Below are 24,359 nucleotides of genomic sequence, written 5' to 3' on the forward strand. Positions count from 1 at the left end.
ATACGACGTAGGATTTCAAAAGTGTGCGGTCTTGCAAGCTCTTTTTCCTGGTCCTTTTAAGAGAGGTCACAACTCCAGAAACTCCTAATATTCAGGAGGAGGGCTCCCTGCTTGGTGCTCCAAACCATGACCATTGCCTGCTCCCCCTGAAGAAAGACATTGAGAAGAAGAATTGCACTAACTCTAGGAAAACTCTTAGGCCAAGCTTTCAGAACTGCCTGACCTGTCCAGCCTTCTCTGCACAAAACTTTTAGTTTTAAAAGGATTTATTTAGTTTTGTTGTATATTACATGTTGTTATTTGTACCTATATTTGTAAATTGTCTTTTTGTATTTTCTAAGATTATAGTTTTGTTCACCCCTTTGATTTAGGCAGTGTTATTAAGATAAACCAAACTAACAAAATGTAGGCCTTAGTTTAAATTCCAATGCTGCTCACTTTCATCCTCTCAACACTCATGGGGGTACATCAGGAAGGTGTAAGAACCCCTAAAATCACAAGCAATATAAGTACGTACAAAATATGTTTTATTTATTTTAGTTAAAGATTTTTATATACCGACATACACGGAGTATCACATCGGTTTACATAAAACATGAACTTGGCATAGTAGCGCTTTACAGGGAGCTAGTCGTATAAACATGTAACTTGCAAAAGAATAAATACGAACACAGAAACTTAGCTTAAAGCGATTAACGTGAGCTTGAATTACAGTATTTACAGAGGATTTATACAAAGAGCGACTTGTAAGAGGTAGGTAGATGAAGCAAATATCAGGTTGAACAAGGGGGGGTACGGGGGGGGGGAGAGAAGGAGAGGGAGGGGGGGGGGGGGGGGTGAGAGCTAGAGAGGGGTTCAGGGAGGTATTTAGCCAGGTCTTAAGTTTCTGTTTGAATTTCTTTGGGCAGAATTCCTGGCGTAGGGTAACTGGCGTAGAGTTCCATAGGGCGGGACCGGCTAAAGAAAGCGATTGAGCTTTTGTTGAAGCAAGGTTGTAGAGTTTGGGCGAGGGTGTGCTTAGGGGTGGCTAAGTATTGATTTCTGGTCGGTCTTGTGGAGGTGTAGAAAGTTAATGATTCTTTGAACCAGTTCATGTCGGGGTTGTGGAGGGCTTTTTGTGGATGATGGAGAGAGTTTTGTATTGGATGCAGTATTCGATGGGGAGCCAGGGTAAGTCCTTGAGGACGGATGGTATGTGTTCGTTTCTGCGGGTATTGGTGAGGGTGCGGACGGTGGCATTTTGGAGGGTTTGGAGTGGGTGGATGGTGTTCTTGGGGAGACCTAGTAGGGGGGAGTCGCTGTAGTCAATTTTCGAGAAAATGGTTGCCTGTAGTACTGTACGGAAATCGGAAAGATGAAGGAGGGGTATGTAATTTAAAAAAGCAGTCTTTAAGTGTGGAATTGATGAATTTTTTGGAGTTCATATGATTATCTAGGGTGACACCGAGGTCTCTAACATGTTGGCTGAAAGCGATAGTTTTCCTATTGCAGTCGGAGGGAGGATGCTTCAAAACTTGTCACTCCGAAGATGGCAGGAGGCCTGTTATCCCAGCTGCACAGGTCCACTTGGCAGCCTTTTTCAGATTGGGGCTACAATTAAACATGTTCACCCCTGCTGAGCAATGCATCTTTGCCAGAAGTGAGGGTGCGTTGAGCCCAGAGAGTAAACCTTTCTTTCAGAATTCTGCACTCGTGCACTGCCAGGCCGGTTAAGTGCCAGTGCGCCCGCGGAAGGCCCCGGATCTGTCCCTGCCGCGAGTCTTCCACACCCCCTCCTGTATGAGGCAGGACCTCTGGATGACTGGAGCCACTGAAACCCCCTGCATGAGTGCAGTTCTCTGACATGGTTGCATGCCTTTTCGGTTAGGATTTTGAAGGGAAGATTTCACACACTCCCCAGCACTGCAAACCCCTTTTACCTTTTAGTAATTCTGCAGGTGGCTTCTGATATACCTGTCCTTTTTTTTTTTTTGTCTTGTTTTCATTTCTATCTAGTAAAAACAGATGGTCAGGCAAAGAACCTGGAGTGCTACAATGATTATGACAAAGAGATGGTTTGTACTTGGGAGCTGGAACATTTGGCATTTCACTGCAGAGACCAGTATCTGCGAATGTACAAAGTGCCGGTCAACGAATGGCGGTAAGCAGTGCACTGCATCTGTTGCATTCCTTTATCATGAAAGAGTTTCTTGGGTATCCAAATGACGGACTGTTCCTGGCCCCTCAGAGCAGCACTCCCACATTGTCATGTCTGCAAGGAATGGTATTCATGCCACCCGAGTCTTTCCTTACATTCTGCCTATAGCGCTACTTTCCTTATATTCTACTTCTATAGCGCTACTCGGCGTACACAGCCCAGGACAGAAACACATAACACAGTCCCTTGTTTATAGAGCTTACAATCTGATCGAGACAAAAAGAGACTTTGGGAACGCCATTTATTGAGAAAATGGTTAAAATCCCTCATGCTGAGAGAGAGAGAGAGAGAATGATTTAAAAACAGTCTCAAAGCTCAAAGACAGTGCTTTGGTTGCCGTGTAAGCCCACTTGAATGTGCAGAAATAGTTCAAGGATTTGACCATTGTTGGAAACAGGATGCTGGGCTTGATGGACCCTCGGTCTGACCCAGTATAGCAGCGTCTTGTGTTCGTAAGGTGATAGTGAAGCACCGAATCATTCTGGGGGCTGCGGGAGCACGCTCAAAATAACTTCTCTGAGATTCTGGTGTTAATTTCCATGGTTTGTCGTGAACAATCCTGACTCTTGGGGAATATCATGTTGTGTTTTTGGCTGCCACCCTGTTGGCATCACAGCCCACTAAAACACGAAACTGGATGACATTGAGCGCTTTGACGAGGAAGAGACAAATAGAAGCAGTAGCCTTCTGTCCAGCCTCGGTTCCGCTCCTACTGCATTTCTTATTGCAGACCTCAGCTTTGTCCCAACTACTACATTTCCGCAAAGTACTCAAAAACTAATATGGCCTAATGTCCCCCCCAGTGACTTTGTGCCACACCAGGCTTGGTTGGGTTATAAGGGGGGACACACACACAGAGATACAGAAACCTACCCAATCGAGGACAAAAAAAAAGAGTCAAAGTTGAAGAAACTGATTGGCTGAAGGACGCATTCCCAGGAAGCTAGCAAGTTTCCTGTTCTCTGTGGTGCATTTCGTAGAGACTAGAATGACAATTCATCAGCAAAGTTCATGCTTCCACTCATTAAGCAGTGATTGGAAGGAAAAAGAACCATGTGCCACAGGAGTGACACAAAATCCCCTTTTATGATGGGCACAAAGGGCAGGCTAGGGAGATTAAATGTTTCTGTTATCTGCACATCTCACGAGGGAAACACCCACATCCTAGAGACAAAGCTCAGACCATTTTTCTAGCCGGCTTCTAAGGCTGTAAACAGTTGCGCAATCTGGGCAAGTGGCTTTCTGGAGTGAGTGGCATTGTCCCATGAGTGAGGAATTAATAGGTTATGAATGATGTAACGGTGACCACATTAAGGACTGTGGTTAGAACAATTGCACTTTATTTTAAAGGATTAAAGATGTAGTTCAGCTGACTTAAAAAGTTTAATATCAACAAGACATCCAATTAAATAAGCAGCAGCTCCAGTAATTGTTTTAAACTAAACATTTAGTAAACATTACTAAACATTATCAAATACTAAACAAGATGTCAATCTGCCGTGCTGCACAAAAAGGTCCGTGTGTGCGTGCGCAGTTCTTCCGATTCGAGCTGCCTCGTATTAAAGCACTGTTCTCCCTATTAAAAAAAATTCATTGGTTAATTGAAGTTAATGCTTTCATTAAATTGTTAAATTGTTACGCCGTGCATTTCTATCACAACGGTGCTGTAGTGTATAATTGGTGCTTTTCTGTAGCCCCAGAGATACTGAGGTTAGAGCATCCCACATACAGGCCGATTCAGTAAAAGTCGCGGGAGAGCCAGCGAGCGCCCGCTCTCCCGACGCGCGCACAGGCCACTCTCCTGTGCGCGCGATTCAGGCGAGAACAACATGCAAATGAGGGCCCGTGGTAAAAGGAGGCGCTAGGGCACTAGCGCGTCCCTAGCGCCTCCTTTTTGACAGAAGCGGCGGCTGTCAGTGGGTTTGACAGCCGACGCTCAATTTTACCGACGTCTGTTCTCGAACCCGCTGACAGCTACGGGTTCGGAAAGTGGACGCCAGCAAAATTGAGCATCCATCTTCCGACCCGCAGGCCACGGGCAGATTTTTATTTTATTTTATTTTTTTAATCTTTTCTTTACTTTTTTTTTTTTTTTTTTTACTTTTGGGGCCTCCGACTTAATATCGCATTGATATTAAGTCGGAGGATGTACAGAAAAGCAGTTTTTACTGCTTTTCTGTACACTTTCCTGGTGCCGGCCGAAATTAACGCCAGCCTTTGGGCAGACGTTAATTTCTGAAAGTACAATGAGCGGCTTGGCTGCACATTTTACTTTCTGTATCGCGCATCAACATGCATTTGCATGTTTCGGGCCCTATTAGTTTCAGGGGAGTTGGCCGCGCGTTTTCGATGCACTATTACCCCTTACTGTATAAGGGGTAAAATTAGCTCCGCCGGAGCGCACTGTACTATATCGGCCTGATAGTGAAATTCATTGCCCCAGCCAGAGAGAAGGGATTTTTCAGGCATTCTGTCCGGGGTATAAATCTGGAAGGATCTGATTGTTTTATTGGTTTGCAAATGAAAGGAGCAACACAAAATTGTATTTATTTCTTGAAAAGCTGTTTCATCTCGCCTTCTCAAGCAAGGTGCTTGGAGTGAAAGAAAAGTCTATAAATACAGAGAAAATATTCCAAAACCAGCAGTAGCACCATCGCATCCAAATATGCAAAACCATAAAATCATAGGAACCAAAACAATCAGAATACAATAAGGTAATAACTACAAATCTTTAGACAGTTACCGGTCATCAGCTTCTCCCAGTCCCGATTTACAACTCCCTTACCACCCGTTCCCTCTCCCAAAAGCCCAGAAACATCACTACACTAAGGAAACATGAAAGAAGCAAGAGGTTGGCTGGAAAAAACAAGTTTTCAAAAGTTTGCAAGACCCTGATCTCCTTAGGTGACTTATTCCACAGGCCTGGCGCAGAACAGGAAAAGGCCCCGTTATGGGTCACTGACGCCCTAGCTTTTTGCAGAGCAAGGCCCATTTAGTATGACGTCCTCCTGGGAGCATAATAACCCAGACCGGACGTTCGCCATGCAACGCCTTGAAAATGAAAGGGGTCCATTTAATTCACACTCGGCTGTCCACCTGCAACCAGTGAAGCTCCCTCAAACTAGGAGTCACATTTTCCCGGTGGCTACGTCTGGATAATAAACGTGAAAATGCCCCAGTCTCATTGGATAGACCTCTTTATAAGCTGTTGCAGTAGTCCACCTGCAATGTCTCCAAGGCTTGGATAAGAGTGGCCAGGCCAGCTCCTTGCATGCACCAGGGCTACTGGATGGCGTTTTCCTGGCTGCCTATGGGCAGGGTAGCGTCAGGTTGGTGCTTGTTCTTATCTGATTCACCATTCCCTACTGTGGCTGTTGTCTGTTCATGTTTGGGGGGAGGGGCAGCCCTGCTGGTTTCCTGCATGGATACAGTACTGTGGCAGCAGCTCCGTGCATTTCAGAGACCTCGCCCACTACTGCTGGTTCTTCTCGCTCTCTCTCTCTTCCCTCCTGGCTGCCAGAAGCTTTGAATGCATGCGAGGAGGGGGCTCACTGCCTGTGACTGTAAGTCCCCCTCCAACTGCATGAGACTCGCACACATCTTGCATGAGATCGTGGCAGGTACAAGGCCGGCCCTGCCTGGTGTGCAAATGGTGTGCTTGCACAGGCTGGCAACTCCAGGGGGGGACCAGTAAAGGGCAGTGTCAAAACAGGTCCCGACAGGTATTGAAACTCCTAAGAATCACTTCTTCACCTCTGTTCCTGTCGGTGTGCAGTTCTACGGCCATGCCAAGTGCTGCATTTCACCGTGCCTTCTTTTTATTTGTGTGGCGCTTCTTGATATTGTAAGTCCTTTGACTTGCCTTGTATCTACAGCTCGGACAGGACCATGAGTTGGTGGTTTTCAGTTCTGTACTGTTACCAGGTGCTTAGAGAAAAGGCTGACTTCCCCCTGAAAGAGGAGAGGATTGGAAGTTGCTGATTCTTCCCTCTGCTAGCTGCAATCATTGACGACGGAAATGTTTAAGCCACTGTAGTACCCTCTCCTGTTCAGTCTCTGCTTTCTGCTTTAATACCCCATAACCTTTTCTTTTGCTTTGCTTCCTAACCGCGGCGACGTCAGAGGCTTCCCAGGAGATTTGGTGCATTTAAAGAGCGACCGCCCTCCTGTTGGTTTGTATTACAATAAGCTTCTATAAAAGAGCTATATCGCTTCTTTATAGAGCCAATAGGGCTTGTTCTTGCTGGAAAAATTGGCAGTCTTGTAGGGAGGGGTGAGGGACAGGTGAAGGAAGGAGAGAGGAAGTCACAGGAGAGGGAAGGAAGAGGATCTGGGGAGGGCAGGGAGCCACAAGGAGAGTAAGAAGGTGGCCCCAAGGGAGTGAGACGGACAGAGGGGGATATGAGGGGGAAATGTATGGGGGGGGGGGAGTCACAGGGGAGGGAGGGGAGAGAGAGATGGGAGGACATGAGGGAGGGGGCAGAGAGAGAGACAGAGGAGTGGCCACAAGGGAGGGAGAAGAACAAAGGAGGCATGAGTAGGTGGGAGGGATGGGGACAGAGAGGAAAGATAGCAGAAGGGTGATAAGAACATAAGATCTGCCACACTGAGTCAGATCAAAGGTCCATCAAACCCAGTATCCTGTTTCCAGTAGCGGCCAAGCCAGGTTACAAGTGCCTGGCAGGATCCCAAATGATATACAGATTCCATACGGCTAACGGGATAAGGAGTGGCTTTTCCCAAGTCTGACTGCTTAATGGCAGTTTACAGCCTTCTCCTCCAAGTTGCCCAAACCTTTTTTAAACCCAGCTACATTAGCTGCCTTTACCATATCCTCCAGCAGTGCATTGAGTGAAAAGGAATTTTCTCTGATTTCACGTGGGATATTGAGGAGAAGGAGACTGTGGGGAGAGGGACAGAGGGCACCCAGGGAAGGAATGAGGAAGGACAGGATTTAAGAGGCATGGGAGGGGAGGGCGAATGATGAGTTAGGCACAAAGGAAACTGAGAGAGGTGGAAGGCTGGGAGGGGGGAAAAGAAAGGGGGAAGACACTGTGGGCAGGGGGAGTAAGAGACAGATGGCTGGGTGGGAGTGAGAGACCAGAGGTGGAGGAATATGATGGGGAGAGAAGGGTGAGGTAAAAAATAAAATGGGATGGAGAAGTGACATGGAAGGTGGGAGGGAGGAGAATCATAAAGAGAAAAATAGGGAAAGGAGCGAGGAGAAGCCAGAGAACAATACGATATGGGGAAAAGGCAAAATGTTCCGCTTTCAATTTAAATATCTGATTATGGGACTTTGGAGAGTTTTTTAAAGTCATCTTTTAGGTGTTTGTGAAAATCTAACTGGAAGGCCTGACACCTTAGCTCTCTGACCTGCAGTTTTGGGTGGGGGAGGGGGGGGGAGTGTTGCACACCCTAACTTGCTTCTCTCCCTTACATCCTCCCCCCTAACCCCGGTCTCCCTGAAATACCTAATCCCAACGTAGGCCGCCTGAATGTGCGTTTCCTCTCCGGGCCAGCACGGCCCAGGCGGCAGGCTGCAAGCAGCGATTTAAAATCACCTTTAGCTGCCGTCCCCCGCTCGCTTCTGTGGCACCACCACCACCACCACCGTTCCTCACCCACCATCCAGGACGGCCGTGGATCAGGCTGTGGGCTGCAGCAGGCTCAGAGTCTCTGTGCCCCTTCAGTCCTGCCTCTCCCGGGCGGGCTTCCAAGGCAAGAGGAGGAAGCAAGGGCCACGTCGCCTCGGGGGATCCTGAGCGGGGGGGGGGGGGCGGCTCAGAATCCCCCGCCTTCAGGCCCCTGTGCAATTGCCTGTTGCCCATTTGAGCAGGAGCGTCAGCCGCAATGGAGGCCTGGGAAGAGGCGCAAAGAGGAATGGGAGTAGGTGGGGCCTGCTGGGGAAGGAAGCATCATTAGCATAGGTGTTGGCCAGGAGTCGGGGCATCAAATTTTGAAGCCATCCAGGGCAGCCAGAAACCTTGTACAGGCCCCAGCCTTTACTCTTGCCATGGCAAATCTGTGTAAAGTTTTTCCTATTCAGTCCTTGCCTTACCTGCTCCCTCCACCCCCCAAAACTGGCTACTCGACGGGACAGGCGAATGTGACTGGCCCATACCAAGATAGCAACCTGCAAGCCACTGAGAGAACTTTCTGTCACAAGAGACCCGTGCAGCTGAAAGTACAGTGCAGAATATTTCTCATCCAATCATTGTTTCTTTTTTCTCTTTTCTTCAGGAATTATACTTGCATTCCAAAAAAGCTGAAAGTGGGAGACTCCCTATCGTTGTCCAAGTGCACCTGCACAATTTTGGTTTCTAAATTCGGAGTATTTGATGAATACGTGGTCGAGATCCTGTCCAATGAGACGGTGGCCTTGAGTGGCACAGTCCTGCCGTGGCAGACCGGTAAGATGCTGTATATCTGTGCAGTCGTTAGCATTCTCATATACTGCCCTGCACGTAGCTTTCTGCTCTCTTAGCAGTCACAAGGGTCAGAAAATTAAGTCCGTAAATAGGAGGGTTTTTTCTGTTATACCTGTCTTGGGTTGGGTGGCATCTAAAATCTCCTAATCTTTCCAGTTGTTGCACCCATGCCACTGCTCTGCTTAGATGCGTTCAGTCATCTTCTAAATTATGCTTGGTGCCATTTCAGGTCAAGGGTGGGAATAGACGACCTGTGCTTGTGTCGATAAACATGAGTAGTTTCTATTTCTCGTAGCAAAATGAGGGAATTGTATTTGTTTCGGGGTGAGCGGAGCAGGCATTCCTGTCATCGACGGAAGCACAGAGAGGGGTCTTGTACATCATCGCTGTGTTACATAGCGGCCTGCATAAATTACACTGCCGATAGGCACCTTAACTCGCTTCAGTTTTCCAAGCAAACTTACGGGGTACTTTCCCATCACGAAAACGATCCCGCCAAAACGACCCGCAGACCTGCTGAATTGTACGCGGAAATCTTTCTGCAAACTTTCACGCACAGACTTCTATGAAAATCTCAAAGTATGCGTGTCTATGCAACCCTCACCCCATCCCCGGGAACGCCTCTGCTCGCTCCGGGTAAATTTACACACAAACATGACCTACACGTGTGAGGTTACCCGCGCATTGGGCAGGCAATTATGCAGAAGGCTCTGTGTGTGGGGAAAATGCTGATATGTGCATAAAATTTCATGCCTGCGCCCTGCATGTTTTTAAGATTGAGCGTTCTATGAGGGGATGGGGGAAGGACAGAGCCTGGGCAGGGTTTGAAACGTATGCATGTTAACCTCCCACAAAACCTTTTCCTGCAGAAAGGAACAGGCTGTGCTGCGCTGTGCTGTGCTGTGCGTGTAGTTTTTGTGGGATAATTTTCAAAGTGAACTTAACACGTGTAAGCTGACTTTGAACACTGGTGCAGATTTAAGACGGACTGTGGTAAAGCGATCTCCTTGGTGTCTCCAGTGCTTCCTCACATGCAGCTGAGGCCCTAGGAAACTGAGATGGCCCCCTAATTCATCATTCTTTACATTTTACAGTCTTTTCTTAAATGAGATGGTAGACGTGATCAAAATACCTGAGAGAGAATCACAAGCAGGCCGATGCCGTAGTGCCCACAGTTTGACGCGTTAGAATAACTCCCGATGCAATATTGGATTGGTTGGGGAAGATGTCAGAGTAAAAATAGCCTTAAGTACTAGAATCTGCCTCATTTTAAAGGACAGGAAAAGTCAACAGAATTTCTTGTTTCGTTTTGTGCCATTTCCAATCCAAAACAAGACAGAACCCCGCAAAATGTTGTTTGATTTTTGTCCATGCAGTTTTAGAGCGTCTTCCCTCATCCCACCTCCCAAGAGAACCCCTGGAAGACACATTAAGCCCCCCTGGCATGTCGTTGGCGTGCTCTCTCCCATCCCCGGGCTGATTTGAAAAAAGAAACTCTAGACCCAGCCCGACCTTACAATCCTGTGCCGCTGCTATGGGTCCTAGATAGGGCAGGAGTGATCCCCAGGCATTCCCGCCCCATGGCACCGTAACCCAAAGTGGTGCCGCCCGGCAGTTCCACATTTCAAAATGGACGTCCTTAGAGCAGAGCCACGGAGTAGAGGACTGCGTTGCCCCCAGTGGACCCCCACCGACCTACCAGTCCAGTCCAATGGAAAGGGAGGAGGTCTCATTGCCAGTCTCAAATGCACTGGGTCTAAAGGCTACACTTTTTTGTTTTGAAATGTTTTGTTTTTTTTCAAAGCTGTGAAACATAGAAAACTTTGTTAAAATTTAACGAACTCATCTTACAACGAGACACTGACTTTGTTGCAGGGTTTGCTGTTCCTGTACATCCCTGACTTGCTTCTCTCTCTTCAGATAAATAGGACATTTATGGTGTATTTTTCTCTGATTTTTTTTTTTTTTTTCCTTTTAAAAGTTAAACCAAAAGCACCAAGGAACCTCACAGTTGAAAAGGATGAGAATGGCAACTTCATCCTACACTGGGATAAAAGCTACCAAGAACCCAACTTGCTTTATGACAGACTTAGCTTTGAAGTTGCTTATTACAACAAGCAGAATCCTGAAAAGGTAATCCTGAATTTTCTGTCTTTTGTAAACCAGCAATGACCATCCCGCAGCTTGGTGGTGGGCATTGTTCAGTGCCACCGTGTAGGAGATCCCCGAGCGAGTCGTAGGCAGAGATTAGGGATCTGCACTTGTATTTGTTTCGTTTCATTTTTGGGGGGGGGGGGGGGGGGTTTGTTTCGTTTCATTCATTAGAAATGAAACGAAATACAGACGAAACAAAACAAAAGGAACTGGGACCCCCTTTTTCTTCTGCCAAAACAAATCTCGGTGCCTCAGATATTAAAAAAGTTGGAGACCCCTCAGGCCTTAACCCCCTCTCCCGACGCCTTTTACTCTGTCATTGGTAGTGAAAGTCACCACATCAAAGCGAGGATTGCTTTGGACTTGAAGTCCAGTGACCTGAGGTGCGGATGGTCCGATCTGAGAATCCAAGCGGGGCTTCAGCAGCTCCCACTTAGCTCTGGTATTGACTGCACCCTAAAAGTTGTTCATGCAGGAGGCTGATTCACTAAGGCTTTTCTCCCACCCTGCGTCTAGGGGAGGAGAAAGCTTCGTAAATCTGACTCTTCAAAAGCAGCTGCACTTGTACATTTGAGAAGGTGGCTGCAGAGGTTTTGTTTCGGCTTCCCAAAGCTGCCCTGGGGACCCCACAGTTGGTTGGGTTTTTCGGGATCTACATTTGAATGTAGTGAGCCTCCAGAATATACAGATTTACCTCCTGCGTATTCACTGTGAGTATCCTGAAAGCCTGACTGACTGCTGGAGGGGGGGGGGGGGACGGGACCTGCAAGACAGGCTTAGGAAGCCCTGAATTAACCCCTCCATCCCCAGCCATGGTCAACCGAGAAATAAATGTGCGATTGAATGACCTGCCCAGCTGCCTTGACCCATAACCGTCCAAAGCAAAGGGAAAATGTAATTCTTGTCCACTTACAAGCTCGAAACATTGCTGGGTACAGAGTTGTATAAGAGCAAGAGGATCTGCAGCAAATATCTAGAGCGGGATTTGCCAAAGCCTTTTCTTCGGCCCCCCTTGACCAAACTGACAAGGGTATACAAGTCCAGCTCAAGAATATTCTCTGAAAAGCAGACCCGCTCGGGGATCCATTTCATTCCTTCATTCTAATAAACTTGTTACTCGCCAGAATGCAAAACCTCCCCTGGCGAGGTGCAGCCAATGAAAAGAAACTGGAAAATTTAAAACAATAAGATAAAATATAAAGCAACGCAGCCCAGAAGGAGATGTGAACATTAAATAAAACAAGAATCTCCAAAAAGGGCGATCCCATATTAAAACGTAAAACCAAGCTGGGGAGTCCCTGGGGGTGGAGCCCAGGAAGTCTGAGCTTGATGGCCAAGGCCTCATTTTGAATTTATGTAAGGCTCCCGGTTCTGTTTGCACGTTACACGCTGAGCCCGTGCGTGGCCAGCCGATACCGCTGCCCCGCTTCTGTGCCGAGTTCCTTCACGTTGCATTACGAACTCTCCGTAGATCCATCTTCGAAGGCACGAGCAGCTGGAAAGCAGACATGAGATTCTGGGGAGCGAGCTGGAGCCGGGTGACTATGTCGCCAAAGTCCGGTCCCTGCCGAGGGATTTCTCAGGGCAGTGGAGTGAATGGAGTGCGTTCGAATGGCGCAAAGGTAAGCAATCTGATCTCCATTCAGTATCCCTTGGGGGGACTACATCAGGAGGAAGCGGAAGCCATGCGGGCTTTCAGCATCCATTTCTGAAGCTTGACAAAATATCCTGAAACAGCAGTGCATGCAAATGTTTTCTAAAAAATGGTACCATTTGTTAAAACAGGAAAAGGATTTTAATTGTTTAGTTAATTTGCATTTAAAAAAACAATGTTCATTAAGCTTGTACAGGCATCATTTCCACCCCAAACACGCTGTGTGGATTCTCTTTTTAAGAAATGTTACTGTTTATTGTCTTGGATGTAGTTTTTGTGGTGGGATATCGTGAGGTGATGGTAGGACAGTGTGCATGATAGCCGGGAGATATTTACTGTGAAGTCCGTATTCAACGCCACTCAGCTGGATAACTACTTATCCGGCTTAAGTGGTAGATGGGGGCGTTATCCAGCTAATTCTGCTATTCAGTTAGCTAGATAACTTATCTGGCTAACTTTTCTAGATAGCTGAATATATTCAGCAGCGCAGCCACACCCTGCTGCGCCACTGAATATCCCGGCTGAGTTAAGCCAGATATGTTTATCCAGCTGACTGGCTCGGCCGGATATTGACTGAACATGGACCTCTCTGTCTGTCTCACTGCCAAGTCTTGTGGATTGCTCTGGCATTAGCATTGTTAAACTGCCTAAAAAAAACAAAAAAATCAGAAAATTCTGTTCTATGTAATCTGGCAAATAAGGTTTTTCTATTTAAAGTGCCCGCTATAGGTTTGGATTGTAGCAGGGCACCGTTGCAGAATGGGACTTGGCCGATCATTTGCATAGCCGCCCTGCCTTCACGCGCTGTCCGTGCTTGGCCATTCCGCGTAGCCAAAGGGGCTTTCTTTATATAAATGGCTCCGTTGGGATTGGCCAGCACGGTTCCATCGCTGGGCAACAGAAGACGAGGTGAGAAGAGCCGCGGAAGCACAGGAAGCGCTGTTGAATAGTGCGCCGAGTCTGGTTTGCTGCCTGCGTAATGCGGAAGGCTTTCTCTTGCAAGATGCAGCCTGCCGTTCAGAACTGCTAGGTTTTTTTTTTTTTCTGTACATAAGAATATTCGAAAGGTCTGCCGTTACCCGAAAATATATGTATTTTTTTGTTTGCTTTTTCAGAATCTGAGCTGTCGCTGCAGAGGCTGCTGCAGATAATTGTACCCCTGTTCTCCATATTGACCCTGGCTTTGATCGCAGTCTGTTACGTCTGCTTCGTTACGTAAGTTTCCCACTGCTCGGGTGGACAGCAGGTTTTCAGGGCTAATAAAATCGACGGCGTGCATCCACGCTGGGTGAGGGAAAAAAAAAGGGAGCTAGCCGGGTATTCTGTTGAGCTGGTAAAGCATTCCTGGGTGACGCATGTAATGACGCAGGCCTGATCTGCTGCCTGGCGTCGAAGACCTGGGTTGGAATCTCGTTTCTGGTGGGAGATGCGACGAGTGCACCGGAGAGGTAGCACCTGCAAAAAAAAAAAGCACAGGCAGTACTCTGGCTCCAGGGCCGGATTTCCTATTCTGCCTGTTCGCCTAAAAGAGCTGCGGGATTATTGATCGCCCAGTTACCACTTTCCAGAATTCTCTCCTCCAGACATCGAGCCCGGCCAACCCATGCCCGGCCCCAGCAGCCCAGGGCTGCACCTCGTGGGGAGGGGCAGGCGAACCGGGCTGATTGCCCCCCAGATCGCGACCACAATGACGTTGTCGGGAACACGGCGGCCTGAACCGAAGAGGCGGCAGCGTGAGCTGCCAAGTCTGCTGGTGGCAAAGAAGGGGGAGGCGTCGTCGGTGTGCATCGGCCATGCTAGAGCGGTTCTGAGGGGCATTTGTGAACAAATAGGGGGGGGGGGGGGGGGAACAGTCCTGGCGGTGTCCCTGGGGCAGAAGGCATTTAAAACAAGGCAAAGGAGAAAGTGCTGGCTAAGGCTCTTAGGAAGGGGGCGAGTATGAGGCAAGAGAGAGAGCGCCAGGAACATTAATAGTGGTAAATAGTGCCCTGAGCAGTCATGGGGAGGAGGGGGAAAAGGTGCCTGCTTATTGATGTGGCCCAGTGGGCCTGGACCCTGACTTCTTTTTTAATTTTTTTTTTAATTTGCAATTTTTATTGCTGTTTACGTAAGAGCATTGATAAACAAGACGTGCAATAAAGATAGAATCAGACAGCATCATACAATTGAAAGTTAAAACATAGCGTACAATGTCCCTCCCCCCCCCCCCCCATCATGCTAGATAAAAAACAAGAGATTGTCGAGTCATTGATCTGTCACTCCCGACTGCAGATTGCGTGTGACCAAGGGTCAAGCTTAGGTTGAAAAACTCCATTAAAGAGATGTAAAGTTCAGATGTCTGCAGGAGATGCAGGGCTGCCAAACAAGATTAAATTTAGAAAGACGCTGGTACTTCAGCGCAGTTAATCGGTAGAGAGTGCATACTCCAGCTAAACGTCTCAGAATTTCGACCGAGGTGGGTGGATGTGGTCTTTTCCATGTGGTCGCATTCTCCATCTTAGTGGCCCGGGCAGATTTGTTGTATAAGAGTTTGTGTGTGCACTGGAAAGGTGACAGCAAAGATAAATAAGAGTGCCTGCTTTGACTTCTGATTGTAACGCCGGCCCCGGATGACAGAACTTAGCCGTGGTATCAGTCTCCATTCCCCACCCCCAGTGATGCCGCCTCCTGTCGGCCCTCTGCAGCACAGTCGGCACAGATACGCCAGCCGCGACTGGCTGCCGCTCCCGGGCCAGGTCGCTGCGGCACGCCGTGTGCCAGGGTGATCCGGCTGGTTTCCAGATAACGTTTCTGCAGCGATGGACGCACAACATTGGAGGCCGGAGACTATGCAGTCAGAGCCGGGTTGTATGTGTGTGTCCCCAGCAGGGTCAGGGAAATGCCTACAGTACCTGAGTGTGATCCACCTTCAGTGCCTAAAGAGCAAAATATAAATCAATAAGTAAAAAAAAATGCAGGATGAACCCGAGGGCAGTGTTGTTTCCCTGTGCAAGTTATGCTTCTTAAAGGCACAGGGGATCATGGACTGGCAGTGATTCCAATGCGTCCGGGGCCCTCCAGCTGCTGCACCTTTAAGGGCTGACTCAATGTATCCTCCTACTGCTGCTAGGGGTCAAATGTGAAGGAGCAGAGGGCTCCCACCTCAGCTCCACCCATAGCTGCGTCCCTCTTGATGCGGAGGACAAAGGCGTGGGTGGGCTCATGAAGCCGGGGCAGACCCCTCCTCACTCTCTGCTTCTCTTATACCAGAGAGACCCCCCCCCCCCCCCCCCCCCCCCCCGGTCCCCCACCCCAGCGTGCCCTGACCCTCCTGCCTCTCCCCACGCCCAGAACTGTAAATCCAGCTCAGGATGCACTGAAGTTGAAGAATAAGCTCAGACTTTCTAGTAAGAAAGTCCTTTTTTTTTTTTTAAAGCAGGGATGCACGAACCTCATGAAAGAACACATTTAGAGGTTGACCAATCTTTGGACGGCCATGCAAGTGAGCAGAACCTGATCCGGGTATTCTCCAAAGCATTCCAGGACTGGCATGTTTGCATCTGAAAATGAATCCTATAAATTAAAAAAAAAAAACAACAAAAGTGAAAAATAAGATTTCGAGGAGATAGTGAAGTGCCCCCCCCCCCCCCCCCCCCAGCCAGTCGGGTTTTCAGGATATCCACAATGAATATGCATGAGGTTTAGAAACCTTCTTTTTCAGATTGCAAAATTCCAGTGGCAAATTGAGATAAAAGTGAAGTGGTGCCAGAAAACCATTTGGATCAAGCCCCTGCCCCACATCCTTAAGTTCAATGGTAATTCCCTGTATAGCAAATCCAAATCACATCCCTCAACAAATCTTTGTACGGTTTCCGTTGCTGTCGTGAGATTCTGCCCTGGTGTAGCAGCCGTGGAGTTACCCTGCCCTTCCTCACAAGCATGTCCTGTGCTTGGGGATTAGACTCCCTTCCCACCTCTCAACAGAGTGAGACACAAACCTTGCTGCTTTTTCTTACATTCACCCCCTTGGGAGCAATTTTCTACCACAGAGAGATCTGCAGGAGTAAAGCAACTCCCCCCCCCCTCCCCTGCCACCATGCAGATGATGAGGTAAACTCATCGAGCCATCAGATCTGAAGGATCTTTTATCTATCCACCACACGTCTGATTATCATTATTATCATTATTATTATTATTAGTATGGTCTTTCCGTTCATTTCTATAGCAGGCTAAACGAGGGCGCAGTACGACAGACACTGCGTAGTCTCGTATTCAGAAGCAGGGTCCGGTGGCAGCTTGCTGCAGTTCAGACAGGTTCAGTTCTTTTAACTGCTTTATTAACAGCAGACCTAATCAGCCAGATACTGTGCATCTTTTAATACAGAAATGCACCTCTTATCTTAACCCCCTTCCCCCTTTGATTTCATAGCTTTCTGCGCAGTGCACAAAACGCTGAGAAAGCATGAACTGGTTTTCAGTCTGAACAATGTTCTCATTAGCATGGAAACAGGCACAGGAGTTTGCAAGACCAAAGAATATGCAAATCGGACAAGCACTGTTGGGTTTTACTTTTTTTCTTTCTTTTGCAGATATAAGAAAGAGTGGTGGGACAATATTCCAGATCCAGCTAAAAGTAATTTTGCTGTGAAGAATTTTAATAAGTCACAGGTACGGTAACAGATAAAAATATTTTCAGCTGGCATGTTGAGAGCTCGGGTCTGAAATCACAATACCTGTAGGTTGAAAAGCTGACATTTTGCTGTTCTAGAAATCCTTTGTTAGATCTGGGGGTGCAGAGGCATCGAGGGCAGTTTAGTTTGTGGATTGAGGTGCCTGATACCAGTAAGCTCAGAACCGGCGTGTCATGCCCTCCGGGTCACAATTTGGAAAATCTTTAGACACCAGGGACCCCTCAGGCTATAGGGATTTTTTCCCCTCCTTTTGTGTAGGAGGTGCGTGGTGATCTAAGGCTGGTCAGCAAATGTTGAAAGTTAAGGATTGGGTGATTATTTATTTTCGGAATCAAACAATTGCACTTCTGATTGTGATGCAGCCAAACTAAATCTTCACCTTCTCTGGGATGTCAAATCTCTCTTCTACCTTTGTACGGGTTTTGCAGGTGACCCTGGGAGCAAAATCACCTAAACCTGATCCTCTGCCTATGAGCACCACAGCCTGGAGAGCCCAGCCAGCTTTATTAAATGCCTGCCTCTGCGCATAAACTGCGAGTTATTCTGCACTCATGTTACATAAAATATATGTGTGCACCTTTACAAACTGTGCAGATCCCTGCATTACTGAAACAAAGCCATATATTTTGGGGTTAGTGATAGACAGTATTTTCTACACTGTGTGGCTCCCACTGCACGGTTTATGAAATAGAGGTCTAATTTCATGCCTGTATATGTTGAGTTATGCACACTGTTGACAATTACCCTTCCTTTGTGTAAAATAATTTTGTAACTTGCTCCAGGAGAGAGTCTGGGTCTTACTCTTCCCCGAAGCAGCTGCTGTCAGCAAAATGCAGCTTGGGTAGGAGGGAAAGCAGCCTGAGGCTTGGGCTGGATTTTGTGGGTGCCCTAGGAGTGGGAAAGCAGTCCACGCTATCAGAGGAGTGCCCGAAAGATTATCGACATAAGAGCAGAGAAACTTGACTCTGGCTGTTTTTGATTCATCCTAGTTGGTCTGAAAAAAGAATTTGCCTTTTTGGTGGAAATTGATTGCTCTTCCGAGATATGCGCTAGCTATATAAAGGATATATAAATATATTTTTGTGTTTGTTTTTTTTATAGGTAATTTTGTTAAAAAAATGTGTGAATCTATGTTCTTCTATGGAATAAATAAAAAATGTATAATTTAAAAAATAGAATGAACAATTGATCATGTATGGTTTTGTAGTAATTGTGTTTAATAATGTAGTAGATAAATTCCTTCTTTGGATGATAAATGGTTTAAAAATGTATTTGTACACCACTGATTTATTCTTTGTACAGTTGTTGTTATATAGGTACCGTGAGGTCCATGTGTGGTTCGACTAGTTAGCTGAATAAACTTATCCTCCAGCTGTTTTAGTCTACATATTCCGTGGCGCAGGCACGCTGCTGAATATATCCAGCTATCTTAAAGTCAGCCGGATATGTTTTTATCTGACTAACTTTAGGACAGGTGTATGGGCCAACCAGAGTTTGCCAGATAAGTTATGCGACTAACTCAGGTATGCCCCAGAATGCAGCTCAATTTACTCGGCCAAATATTAATTTAGACAGATAACTTCTGAGTTACCTGGCTGGGTACTTCTAAGTGTGTGGACCTCCTGTGTTTTTAACCTTTGTTTTCTGATATACTTCTGATATAATGCCATGTCAGGAAAAATAGTCAAAATATATTTGTATACATACTAAAATGAATCTTACTTTGTTATTGCAACATAATGCATATTTGACCTTACGATTATTTTTATTAATAGTTGCAACTCATTTTTCACTTCTCTTTTAGTCTTCATCGTTAAGAAAAGTGCAGTGTATACACGATCAGAAGACATCTTTTCACGGCTCAAGGTCAAGGCATGTGAAGAGTATTTTGTAAGTGTCTCCATTTTCTGAACCCGCACATTTCAGTCTTTTCAAGATTTTGCTGGCACGCCAACACTAATTAAGCTTGTCTTCTTACCCTGAATAGTGGGAAGTGGCTCGCCAAATCTCTTCCGTGCTCACTGGGTGAATACGGTCTGCGTGAAGATTATACCCAGGGTGTTAAGTGCAGAGTGGACAGTTGTCAAGGCGGGTCTCAAACTGAAGGTGAGAGAGCCAAGGTCCCTGGAGCGGCAGGAAGAACGCTCGTGCCAGAGCATGTCCTGGTGGAAAGGTTTGAGATCTGCCCACGGGAAGCTGCTGATAAAGCATTTGTGCCTAAAGATCCTGAAACACTGGAAGATAAAGCTACAGAGGAGGCCAAGGACAAGAATGAGTTTGCTTTCGATTCTGCTATACATGACTTGTTTCAGAAACTCATAGAAGCCGATACCTGGCAGCCAAACTCGGACATTCTTGCAGATGAACCTGAACTTTTTAACAGATGGGAAATAGAAAATGTGAAGCAAGAGATCTACAGGGTCCCTGATCATCAATCGGGCTCAAATGTTTTCTCTTTTTGCATGGACGAATTTCCACTTGAGCAGAACCGCAGAGCCAACAAAAATAACTTTCTGCAGTCAATAAAAGCTTCAGAGTCCAGTCACCATGGTTGTAAAAGTGACATTGTGTACCTTGAGCAAAAGAGCCGTGACGGATTTCTCCACCAGAGCTGCTCTGAAGTTCAGGAAGACCTACTCAGATTGATGCTGGACTCCCAGGACCCGCCTGCTCCTGGAGGGCACGGGGGATGTACCCCTAAACCAGACGTATTTGTTGATGCTGACTATACTAGCTTTGAGAGCACCGTCTCCAAAGGTTGCCCTGAGAACCTGGACCTTCACCTTAGTTCATCGCAAGATGGAGAAGACCTTCCACTCTTCCCGCATGAAGCAATGCATGCACGAGGAGGCAGCAGTGGTAGTGTGTCACCAGCTGATTGTGTCCTGCTGAACATGTCTGGCTACCAAAGTTTCAACAGCGCTGTGAAACAAGAGAAAATGCAGGGCGATGACACATTTAGCCTCGGATCGCCAAACGAAACTGATCCAGAGGGGTCTGGTTATAAACCTTTTGACTGTGAATCTCTACAAAGCAGCTATGCAGACAGGGGTATGGGTGACCCCGATTCGCCGTCGGGAAAGGACGGCGAATGCGACCTTGCTGACGGCCCGGTCACTGCGTTTTTCAAGGAGACCCTGAAAGAGAACGGACAGAATGCTGAAACTGGGGGTGCAGAAAATCAGTCGGGATGCAGGGACAGTGGCAGCCAATACTATAACAGCATTGGGACCAGAAACGGCCCCCCGAATACGAAAACCCCAGAGGGAGACAGTAGTATCTTTTTCGCTTTGACATTTGATATTTGGGACCATTTGAAGAATTTTGGAAACTCCGCTCCAGGGAATCCATTGCTCAGTGAGGTGGGAAACAGAGAATGCAGTTCCCTGGGCTGTTTGGCTGAACCAGGAGGAGATCCACCCTTCCCTTACCCTGGCACAGCCAATCCGTCCCTTGCACAGCGAAGGAAAAGCTGGGACTCTGGCACGAGGGAGCGGGCCGCGGCAGGGTGTATCCCTCCCGGGCCCTCTCCCCCTTCACCGACCCGCCCTTCCCCTTCCCCGAAATGCCAGACCAAATTCGAAAACATTTCCTACTTCATTCAGCCCTGGGGCGGTGAAACCGTGCTGGCCTTGAAACGAAAGCAGATCTCTCCGTCTGACGAAGGCGGCGGCGGCGCTAAGCAGCGTGCGGCGCAGCTCACAGAAGACGTTGACAGTGAAGGCAATTTTTACATGGAAGTCACCACCCAGGCGGATCTGCAACCGCAGGAGACAATCGAAGCAAGAGAAACCCTGTCCCGGTAACGCCTGCAGGAAACTGCTGTGGAAAAGCCTCCGCTGTCCCGCGACATTACGGCCAAATGTATCTGCTCACCTCTGTTTATTGTCCCTGGCTGTAAACCTGAAGTCTTAACGCCATTACGGAACAGGACATTGCATGAGAGCTGACAGCAACCGAGTTTTTTCCTTTTCATACTTTTTATATCATCTTGTCATCAGCATCAACGTGATCTATTTTTTATATTGTTTTTGTGAGACCGGGACCTGGCGGTACAATTTTGCAATCCGTTTCAGATTTGACACTGGAGTTTTATAGCGTGTCTGAATTTTCAGAAGCCTCTCAGGGAGAGATTCCTCAGGAAGTTAAAAAGTCTTGGGCTAGGAGGCAATGACCGACTGTGGAGCGGTAAGAGGAGAAGACTTGAATGGTCCTTTTTTTTTCCCCAGGGGAGAGAGGTGAACAGCGGAAAGTCCCACAGGGGTGACTCGGAAGTGCGGACGGGCCAGGGGGTTCGTACTGGGACCAGTGTCGATTGGCACGAGGAGATTGTGAGCTGGGCCCCTTCCAGAGGCAGAACGCTGCTTTTTTTCCCGTGAAAATCGCATGTCATCAATTTCCCTGTAGGCAGGTAAACTTGCACCCGCGTGTTTTGTAACGTGGGTGCGCGTAAACATCCCGGGACTGAGTGGAGGCGTTCCCGTGGGCTCGCTTACACGCTGGCTCTGCATTTTCCCAGGCATGAACGTAAAATTTCCTGACGATGTCTGCGCACATGTTAGAAGGTGCAATTGTGCCGGTACATTTCATGGGGTGGAGTACGTTCGTTTTGAAAATTGCCGTTACGTAGGCATGTAACTGACGGAGAATTCACGCGGGGCCACCACAAAATTACCCTCTGGGAGAAATCAGTGGGAAAAAAATGATTTGTCATTTTTACGGGTACATATTTTTGTCCTTGACTGAATGAACACTGATAAATTAATGGGGAAAAAAATAAAAGCCGAAAACCAAGATCCCTACCTACGAGGAAAGGCTAAAGCTGCCTTCGGCTTGCGGAAGAGGTGACAGAGGGGAGATGTGTTGGAAGTTTATTAAAGCATGAGAGGGCGTGGAGGGGGGTAAGCGGGGAGCAGTTATTTACCCTTTCAGAGGGCAAGTTCCAAAGCTGTTCTCATGGATAAAAAAAAATGCCTGAGATGCACCCCTCCCCTCCCCCACCCAGCATGGCTAAAAGCGTGTGTGTCATTCACAGCGCGCACACTGCTAGCCGCATTGTACAGAGGCGAGTTTAGGTCGGGGGGGGGAGGATAATGCATGGGGGTTGCATGCGCCATTTTCAAAGCCAAAGGTTGCATGCAGGTGCCAGGTCTGCGAATCCCAATTGAGAGGGCTTGACAGGCCCCCTCTTTAATAGCAGGACTAGGGAACGCTCCCAGGAACTGGATGGGAGCAGATTTAGAGCAGATTTATTTCGGCAGTCAACACACAATTAAGCTGTGGAAGGTGTTGCCGGAGGACTTGCTCAAGGTCAGTGGCGTAGACGAGGTTAAAATAGGATGAAAGAAGTTGCTGAGGGGCGCTAGCAGCCAGGGGAGCTGGAGGATCGCCGCCTCCTGGGTCTGGGAGTGAGCGTGGAACGGATCCTCCCCTTAAGCCTTCGCCGGGGTCTTCCAAGAGGTCTTAGTGGGCCATTGGCCTGATCCAGCGCGGCACGGTCTGCCCAGCAAGCCTGGATGGACCATTCGGTTCTTTTCGGCCGTCATGTTCTGTGTTTCTGTGTTGTACCCCGTGAGGAAGTAAATAATTAAATATAAGGCTTGACCCAAAAAAAAAACCCAAACCAGAATCATCATAAACCACTGATTTAGCACCGGCTGAACCCCAGGGTGTCGGGTTCATTGCAAACTGGGTGCATGAGGGGGGAACCTTGCCAAGAAAACATCGGGTTTTTAAATCCACAAAACTTCATTTTCCCCCGATTTCATTTTGTTTTGAACCGAGGAGGGGTGTGTTAACTCCTGCAAGAAATGTATTAATCTAGTCCAATAATTAAGATTAACACCTTATCTAATCTCTTTTTTTTGTTTGTTTATTGACGTTTATTTCCACCACGCAACTCCCATCGCATGCATGCAGAAAGAACGAGCCGAAGCCGAAACGTGGCACGCCCGCTCTGCGGCCATGGCAGGAAGCGCTAAAAAAACCTATCCCAGTGGTTATTTTCCTGTTTTCTGTCAGGCCCATGCAATATGGGCGCGCGTTAAATGGGCACTCACGAGGGAGCACCCGCTCCATTAACGCGCGCCGATCCACCTCTCCCGGGTTCCGTGCCGCAGTAAAAAGGAGGCGCATGGGGGAAATTGCGTGCCACGTCCACCTCCTCGGCAGGGGGCACCCTGGAGAGGCGGCTCTCAGCCGGTTAGGAAAACGGACGCTCAGTTTTATGAGCGTCTGTTTTAAAATAAGCCGTGCACAGCCTCGGGTTAGGAAAATGGACGCTCGTTAATTGAACTTCCCTTTTCCTAACCTGACCTCCGGCACACTTTTTTTTTTTTTTTAATTCTCCTATTTTGGCTCCTGCGATTTAATATTGCAAAGACATTAAGTCAGAGGAACTGAAAAAAGGAGGAGAAAAGCAGTATTTTCTGCTTTTCTATTATTTTTTGGGGAGGCTCCTCAAGAATTAACACCTGCTCCGGGCAGGCGTTAATGTTTGCAGGTTAAAATGTGCACGTTGGGCATGGTTTGGTTTGGTTTATTTTTAATTGGGGGATAATAGCTGATAGCCGCATGAACATGCATTTGCATGTGATGAGTGCTGCTACCTTCGCGGGGGGAGTTGGATGAGCGTTTTGGATGTGCTAATCCCCTTATAACATAAAGAGTTGTGGATGCGCGTCCAAAACGCGTGTCGAACGGTGCGCTTAGCTGAGCACGCTGTATGGCATCGGCCTGTGGGTTGGGCTGAACCCGAGCATTTATCCTGCATTTTCTCTTAGATGAATGTATTGCACTGCTAGGGAAAGGCACTCGGCACTCTGATGGATGGCAAAAATAAATGCATTTACTGGGATAAAGTCATATTTCCAAGATAAGTACTGGGCCTATCTCTAGACCAGAGGTCCCCAAAATTGGTCTGTGAGGGCTGGGAACGAGTTTGGGTTTCAGGATTTCCACCCTGAATGTGCCTGAGGTCTCTTTCCATCCAGCGGGGGGGGATAAGGCATGCAAAGAGATCTCAGGCATATTCACGGTGGAAATCCTGAAAACCAGAGCCAGAACAGGATTTGAGCGACCCCCGCTCGGGACAGGTTAGGTTCTTAGTCTTCATTTAACCAACTTCATTCATGCAATGGTAATTTCACCAATGCATGTGCTGTGTACAGGAGTGAGAACCCAGCACTGTGACCTGTAAGACATAAAACTGCAAGGGTGGTCACCTTTTTTTATTATTATTTTTTAGCACAGTT

At 47.6% G+C, this 24,359-nt stretch overlaps 1 protein-coding gene across 1 annotated transcript in view; it reads left to right on the forward strand.

Moving 5' to 3' along the window:
• Positions 1 to 22,964, forward strand: part of LOC115076257 (interleukin-4 receptor subunit alpha-like) — a 35,382-nt gene extending 12,418 nt beyond the window's left edge. The window contains exons 3-10 of the mRNA XM_029577498.1: positions 1,996 to 2,140; positions 8,441 to 8,610; positions 10,610 to 10,761; positions 12,254 to 12,404; positions 13,552 to 13,651; positions 17,005 to 17,083; positions 18,911 to 18,996; positions 19,094 to 22,964. Of these exons, the coding sequence (XP_029433358.1) occupies positions 1,996 to 2,140; positions 8,441 to 8,610; positions 10,610 to 10,761; positions 12,254 to 12,404; positions 13,552 to 13,651; positions 17,005 to 17,083; positions 18,911 to 18,996; positions 19,094 to 20,912 (2,702 nt within the window). The 3' untranslated portion in view covers positions 20,913 to 22,964. The remainder of the gene's footprint in view (positions 1 to 1,995; positions 2,141 to 8,440; positions 8,611 to 10,609; positions 10,762 to 12,253; positions 12,405 to 13,551; positions 13,652 to 17,004; positions 17,084 to 18,910; positions 18,997 to 19,093) is intronic.
• Positions 22,965 to 24,359: the final 1,395 nt, after the last annotated feature.

The sequence above is a fragment of the Rhinatrema bivittatum genome, chromosome 14 (genome assembly GCF_901001135.1).
Source record: "Rhinatrema bivittatum chromosome 14, aRhiBiv1.1, whole genome shotgun sequence".
NCBI classification, from domain to species: Eukaryota; Metazoa; Chordata; class Amphibia; order Gymnophiona; family Rhinatrematidae; genus Rhinatrema; species Rhinatrema bivittatum.